Source organism: Engraulis encrasicolus, chromosome 7, assembly GCF_034702125.1.
Source record: "Engraulis encrasicolus isolate BLACKSEA-1 chromosome 7, IST_EnEncr_1.0, whole genome shotgun sequence".
NCBI classification, from domain to species: domain Eukaryota; kingdom Metazoa; phylum Chordata; class Actinopteri; order Clupeiformes; family Engraulidae; genus Engraulis; species Engraulis encrasicolus.
The window spans coordinates 42,364,384-42,371,883 of NC_085863.1; the positions used below are offsets into that span (position 1 = coordinate 42,364,384).

The 7,500-nt window shown below is 44.5% G+C and overlaps 2 protein-coding genes across 2 annotated transcripts in view; one reads left to right on the plus strand and one right to left on the minus strand.

The window, feature by feature from the left end:
- Positions 1-5,448, minus strand: part of rad51c (RAD51 paralog C) — a 10,412-nt gene extending 4,964 nt beyond the window's left edge. The window contains exons 1-5 of the mRNA XM_063202564.1: positions 5,002-5,448; positions 4,560-4,638; positions 2,528-2,692; positions 1,457-1,605; positions 122-243 (exon numbers count right to left, since the gene is read on the minus strand). Of these exons, the coding sequence (XP_063058634.1) occupies positions 122-243; positions 1,457-1,605; positions 2,528-2,692; positions 4,560-4,638; positions 5,002-5,119 (633 nt within the window). The 5' untranslated portion in view covers positions 5,120-5,448. The remainder of the gene's footprint in view (positions 1-121; positions 244-1,456; positions 1,606-2,527; positions 2,693-4,559; positions 4,639-5,001) is intronic.
- A 1,505-nt stretch (positions 5,449-6,953) lies between these two features.
- Positions 6,954-7,500, plus strand: part of LOC134451852 (inactive serine/threonine-protein kinase TEX14-like) — a 20,950-nt gene continuing 20,403 nt past the window's right edge. Inside the window, exon 1 of the mRNA XM_063202250.1 lies at positions 6,954-7,114. The gene's annotated coding sequence lies outside the window, so the exon portion shown is untranslated. The remainder of the gene's footprint in view (positions 7,115-7,500) is intronic.

The following is a 7,500-nucleotide window of genomic DNA, read 5'->3' on the forward strand; positions in this document are numbered from 1 at the left end:
GAATGGAATGCAACCCATGGGGCAGATATCTATGCATGAGTGTGTAACGCCTGTACATCCTGGATGACCATGCTGTGTGTGTGTGTGTGTGTGTGTGTGTGTGTGTGTGTGTGTACTGTACCTGAGGGTGTGTGTTGAGGAAGTCATTTAGCAGGTGTGTGTGTGCCAGCAGCTCTGTGTAGTCGTGACAACGCAGCAGCCACAGCTGAGACAGGATGCTCTCCACTGTCACACCCTTCACATCTACACACGCACACGCGCACACACAAAAACACACACACACACACACACACACACACACACACACACACACACACACACACACACACACACACACACACACACTTATAGGATACACAAGTGATTCAACACATGTATGGACTTGTTTGTATTACGTGTATATATCGGTCACACAGTACTTTGTTGCTCTATACAGTATTTACATGGCCATGCTGTTATTACACTGCCAATGATGTTATTACATGACTGTGTCTGTATTGTCATGTTTATAACCTATTATTACTAAATAAACAATATAAGAGGATACTCTATGGGCCAAGGAGGCCAACATTTACATCATGCTTTGAACAATCACATTGTTATTAGAACTATTGTGTGCGCGTCCACACACGCACACACACACACACACACACACACACACACACACACACACACACACACACACACACTAAAGACACTAGGCCTGTAATGGTATAATGTATTGTATTCATACCTAACCGAACAGTGCTGTACCGAAAAGTAGAGTAACAGGCTACTCTGTTCATGTTTTTACATGATGCTGCCACTACATGCAGTGGCTTATGCAGAATGCTGAGAGAGAATGCAAGAATAAAAAGTGTAGAGGCTTGATCTTTGTGAGACCTTGAAAAAAGTGCTATTTCTTAAACTGATGAGATCTCCGACCCAAAGTAGCAGTTGGAATGTATTTTCCTTTTTTTGGTTTGTATTTTGACAGTATTTTGGTTTGGTTATGTTGATATCATGTGCTGAGGAAGAAAATGTTTGTTCCATTTTGTTCCCATATATTGTACCGAAAATGTACTGAACTGTGACCCCAAAACCGAGGTACTTACCGAACTGTGATTTTAGTATACCTTTACACCCCTAACAGACACACTACACACACACACACACACACACACACACACACACACACACACACACACACACACACACACACACACACACACACACACACACACACACACACACTTTGAAAACCACTGGTTTAGACGCAGAGGTGTCAATTCCTGGTCCAGAAAGTAAAAACCCTGCCACAGTTTCCTTCCAACACAGGTGACTCTAATAAGCAGCTGGTCTTGAGTGTTCAATTATCAGGTGATTCGGAGATGGTTGGATCCAATTTGTGGCAGGGTTTTTACTTTCTGAACCCGGGATTGACACCTCTGTGCCTACGTCGCCCCCGCCCCCTCACCTGTGTGGTGTGTGTGTTTCTGTATGGCTGCGTGTGCCATCTCGGCTGCTCTCTGTACCAGGAAGCTTCCCTCTGTGTCGATGTAGAGCACCTCTGCCCCCCGGCCACCCACACACTCCGGCAGACGCACACACACCGCCAGCTGCATACTACACACACACACACACACACACACACACACACACACACACACACACACACACACACACACACACACACACACACACACACACACACACACACACACACACACACACACACAGGCGCACGTGCACAAACAAACACACAGGCACACGCAGACACACACACAAACACACATACAGGCATGCACACAGAAAAGAACGGTGAGTTGTGATGTTATTACATTGCATTGTCTATATTGTCATGTTTATAACCTATTATTACTAAATAAACAATATAAGAGGATACTCTATGGGCCTAGGAGGCCAACATTTACATTATAGTTTGGACAATCACATTATTATTAGAAGTATTGCATACACACACACACACACACACACACACACACACACACACACACACACACACACACACACACACACACACACACACACACACACACACACACACACACACACACAGGCAGGGGTGATATTGAAAAAAAATCCTGAGCCTGAACTTTTTCCTCTCCTCTAACGACGACGACAAGATCTTGACACATTATTCAAACATTTAGCCTGTGTATGACCATTATTCAAGCCGGATAGTAGAAGAAAACCCCCAACCTGTAACACTTTTCTGAGATAAGAATAACCTAATGGCTAATTATTGTCAATGTTTTTATTTTTGCAAACTCTGTCAAGCCTGAAATCAGGCATGGAGCCTGAATACTATCAGCCCTGCACATGGCAGACAGGCAGACTGTAGCAGTGTCTCAGATGGTGCACTTCAGGCATTATGTTTCAGTGCCTAATTAATACGCCACACGCACTGATTAACATGAACACTGAAGTGCACCATTGGAGATCCAGCATGTGTGTGTGTGTGTGTGTGTGTGTGTGTGTGTGTGTGTGTGTGTGTGTGTGTGTGTGTGCGTGTGCGTGTGCTGACCACAGTTGTGTTTTCCCGACTCCCGGCGCTCCGCAGATCTCTGTGGTTTTCCCGAGCGGAACTCCACCCCCCAGAGCAGCGTCGAGGGCGGAGCATCCGGTGATAATATCACCCCGAGCACGCTCAGTCTGCAGCAGCTGCAACGCAGTCACCCCGCCCCTCGCCCCCCCCCCACACACACACACCTGGCTCACCTGAGGAAATACACACACACACACACAAACTTAGCCTCTACTCTCACACACACAGACTTAATTCTCTCTCTCTCTCAGTCTGTCTCTCTCTGACATACACAAACACACAGCCCCTATGTCTCAATCCACGCACTTGTGTCCGTGCACTGACGGTTAGTGCTCAGTGCACTTAGGCAGTCATGGGTAAGCAGTTAGGGTGTCAGACTTGTAGCCCAAACGTTGTCGGTTTGACTCCCGACCCGCCAGGTTGGTGGGGGGAGTAATTAACCAGTGCTCTCCCCCATCCTCCTCCATAACTGAGGTACCCTGAGCATGGTACCGTCCCACCGCACTGCTCCCTTGGGGCGCCATTGAGGGCTGCCCCCTTGCACGGGTGAGGCATAAATGCAATTTTGTTGTGTGCAGTGTTCACTTGTGTGCTGTGGAGTGCTGTGTCACAATGACAATGGGAGTTGGAGTTTCCCAATGGGCTTTCACTTTCACTTTCACACAGTGCACTGATGTCTTCACTCACTGCATAGCAGAGGCGATTCCTCTTTGAGTACAAGGGAGGCGCCGCCTCCTGTCCAAAATCACGGAGAAATAGTATGTAAACTAATGCTTTACACGACTTAATATCATTGCTATTTCAGACCCAGCTCCATAGATGCATGTGCTCAATTTAGAGATTAAACCAATCTGTAATAAGATCCCGAAGCTCGCACGAGTTTTTTTTTTTTCGCTCATGACAACGCAAGCGAGTCGAGTCTCAATGGACTTCAATGGCATGTGGGATTGTGCGCTTTTTCAATGGCAAAATGCTAAACGGTCATTGGCTATTGCCGTGAAATTTTTTTAATTTTGAGACTGAGCCTCACTGGGAGTGAATGGAGAAGAGAGAGGAGGGGGGAGGGACCGGAGACTGGAGCTCCGACTTGTGATTGGGTGAACCCCGTGTCAGTAGGCTACAGTAGTTGATTTCATTTCGAAATGCGGATATGTTATTAATTTGACTGAGAAGTTTCGTCGTGATAACCAGTGGGGAAGCTATTCATTGCGTTGTACTCCAGTTTTGTGTACATATTCTTGTAAACCTAGTGTTGCGAATAAAGTCTTAATAGTGGCACGTCCTTATCCTTTTTAATCTCCCAATTCAAAAGTTGAGGTTGCCTACTTTTCGTTATTGCTAGCTTGCAAGAAAGCTAGAGAGCTATGCAAAATGAAATGCCAAGCATTGTGGATTAAATTCTGGCGAATTCCAGTCGTCCTTATGAGGAGAAAATGAATATCAAGGAGCAGAGCAGAGCACTGCCTAATATTGACTTGGTGAAAAAGGTAGGGAAGAACAAACTTTTCTTTTGAGCTTTCGTGGTGTCTGATCAACTGGTTAACTGCCAAGTCCCGTGAGTGGCGAGTCCTTTCCTACTGTGCTGTTAAGCCGTGCACCCAGTAATGAACAAAGACAACGAAGGCAAACTCAATCACATCATTATGTGGCGGAGGTAGGCCTAATGAATAATAATAATAATAAAAACATTTCCCTATGAATAGGCTACAAGGGGGATAATGATTAATGATTAACAAATTTGTTTCAACAAGAGTCCTTCAGTGTGTGAGGGCAGGCCATATGTGACAGGACCAATATAAGGTGTGTGTCAAAATTGACCCCCCCCCCCCCTTTTTTTTTTGCGTTCTGGACATATTGTAATTGAACAGCCTCCCCTGTTTGACAGACTACCAGCCGCCACTGCTGCATAGTGTCGTGAAAAACGGTGCCCGAAGCGCACAAGTGCGTGGATTGAGACACGGAACACACACCCACCTGGTTAGCCACACCCACGACTGAGGCTCCACCCCCAGCCTTACCCCCTCCTCTGTCTGCATCAGAGCGAATCGACTGCAGCACCTCGAGCGCCTCCTGCTGGGAGATACACGCCTCTACACACACACACACACACACACACACACACACACACACACACACACACACACAGTAGTACACAGCCTCATTCATATTCCTTTCGGGATTAATAAAAGTACTCTACTCTACTCTATTCATCTTCCTCACTCATTAGTAATAAGCTATAACATTGCTTGGTGATAACATCTGTAACCTCCAGCTCTGTAGACTGGGCCACAGCAAAGCCAAGGATGCATGTAGATAAAGTAAGCTATTCCCTACTGATAAACTTTTGTTTTATTTAGGCTGCAATAGCTCAATGTTCACTTGTGTTGGTTTGTGTGTGTGTGTGTGGATTCTGAGTGTCCCCTAAACAGACGTATTCTCACCACCCCAACTACCTTTACTCAGCTGCAGTGGTCGCAGGTCCGACAGGTCTGCGCAAGTGTCGAAACCGGCGGTGGCGAGTTTGACTTTGATCGCTGGAGCCAGAGGCAGACTGGAGATACTCCGATGCATCCTGACTCTTGTCACTCACAACACATGCACACAAACACACACCTCAACTAGCGGCACATGACCACAAGCGCCAAACTGATTAGTTGAACAGATTAGTTCACTCGTTTGACACCACACATGACAAGAGTTCAATGTGACAGGTTATGTTACATCTTGTAAAGTTGGTCTAGAAGCGCAGCTGGCATTTCTAATGTACCATTTCACTTGTGTTTACCGCGCCTCCTCCCTGGGCAGGAAGAGGAAGTGGCGTCATTACGTCGACAATAACAGAAAATCTTTGATTAAATTGTACTCAGTCGATCATGTCTGCTTTAAAATAATAAAGATCAGCATGGAAAGGGATATTTCCGCATCATTTAAAAATATTCTGGTGCTCACCTTGGACCGCTTCTTCATGAAACAACACTGCACTGCACAATGAGTGTCGTTGCAATGTTGATGAAATGTTTGCGCATAGTGCCCTCTTGTGCTGAGACTTTATACTACAGGAAAAGCACGGCAGGTGTATTTTCCACACCTAACTGGGTTGCTCAGCTCTCCAGCGTTCTGGGTTCGCCTCGACTCTATTTAGGCCCCTTATGTTCTATTTTTAGGTACCAGGTCCAAGACACAGTCAATGACCTTCAGTTTGAAACACACTGCTAAGGAATCCAAGATATTCCACATACTAAACTGATCCAAGATATTGCATTTTCACTCTAGGAAAAGGAACACAATCTACTGCAATATCAGAATGCATAACATTGTAAATACATGCACAGCTGTGCTTTGTGCATACAGCATGTCTTATAATGTATATGGTGTGGAACCTTTTTCATTCAAAGGGTCGCCTCTCCAAATTTTATAAAGTCCTCCAAGGGCCATATGAACACAAACCAGGATTTCCCCCTGCACTTTATTAGGCCTATGTTAAAGGTGGTCACCTTTACAACAGACCCCACTTTCACTAGGTCCCCTGAAATATAAAGAATTTCATTGCAAATGTAATGTCTAACATTGCTTTACAAAACACAACATATTTCAAATGAAACTGCATAACATTAAAATGATATTGGGGCTGGATAAACATAGGTTCCCCACCCATGATTTTTAGTATGCATACCTGTATTTGTTGACAATACACAAGTGTGTGTGTGTGTGTGTGTGTGTGTGTGTGTGTGTGTGTGTGTGTGTGTGTGTGTGTGTACAATCACACCAGCTGCCCAATAGAAGTCAACAATGTTGTAGGAAATGGGGTCTGTTTCTCTTTCGTAATTTGATGTACGCTATTACAGTAAGTTATACAATGTATTCCTAAATCCCCTGGTGACTAGTCTTGACTAGCGACAACGCCCCACCTTTTCAGCCAACCTGTCGCGGCCACCTAGCACAACCTAGTCCCCGGCCCCGCTGGTCTCTAGTTCTAGGTGTCTGGGTAGCCTGAGATTACAAAGCAAAAAGGCAGTAACTGCATTGCTGTTCAAAATGAGTTACTATGACTTTAATGCCATATATATAAAATTCTTAAGTTAAATAGAATCTGCAAAAAAGGTAGTAATAAAGTAACAAAACTGTCACATGTCAATAATCTCCCAAAAACACATATACTAGTCTGGATTGCAGTATCATTTCAAAGTCAACTGACTCCGTTTTGAGCTCTGCGCAGTTACTGCCTTTTTGCTTTGTAGGGCAGACCAGCCTAAATGTGAAAAATGTTGGCGTCCAGCGGGTGGCGCTGGTTTACTAAGCTAGTGTCTGTGTTGATTCTGTAATCTCTACTGTAAACCCTCGTCGTCAGTCATGCAAACTCTGCAGAGCAACATCATCTTCGGATAATTAATACACTATATTGCATAGACCTGCATTAGGCATCAAAGTGTTACCCATTATTTAAACCCAAAGCATGTGAAGAAAATTGTTGAAATCATATCTGGATGGATGCTCGTGAACACTTGACTTGACTTGAGTCAAGAGACTAGCGCTCACGTGCAGCATGGCGGATGAAGCACAAACAAAGTAAGAGGCCATGAATAATTAAGAAATACACATACGCTGCTTCATATCTGAAACATATGTCGTTCTGATAGTGTTCAAAATGCAGCGCTAATAAGTGTAGTAGCTAAATTAATCTTTTGGTAAGGGCTACTTTTGCTCTTACGATGGTCACACAGAAAGTTAACCGTTGTTGATTTGGGCAAGCGTTAGCATATAGCTAATAACAACACAACCGAGAGCCTTTAACTCCTTGGACGAAAAAAATGTGTTGCAAATATGTACGAATGCTAGATATGACACAAGTTTTCACCTCTGTATCTGACATTTCCAACGTATGGTTCTGAATTCACTATTGTGATATTCAAAGTAGTTTGTAAAAAGAGTGGGCTAACTTAACATTAGCAGAA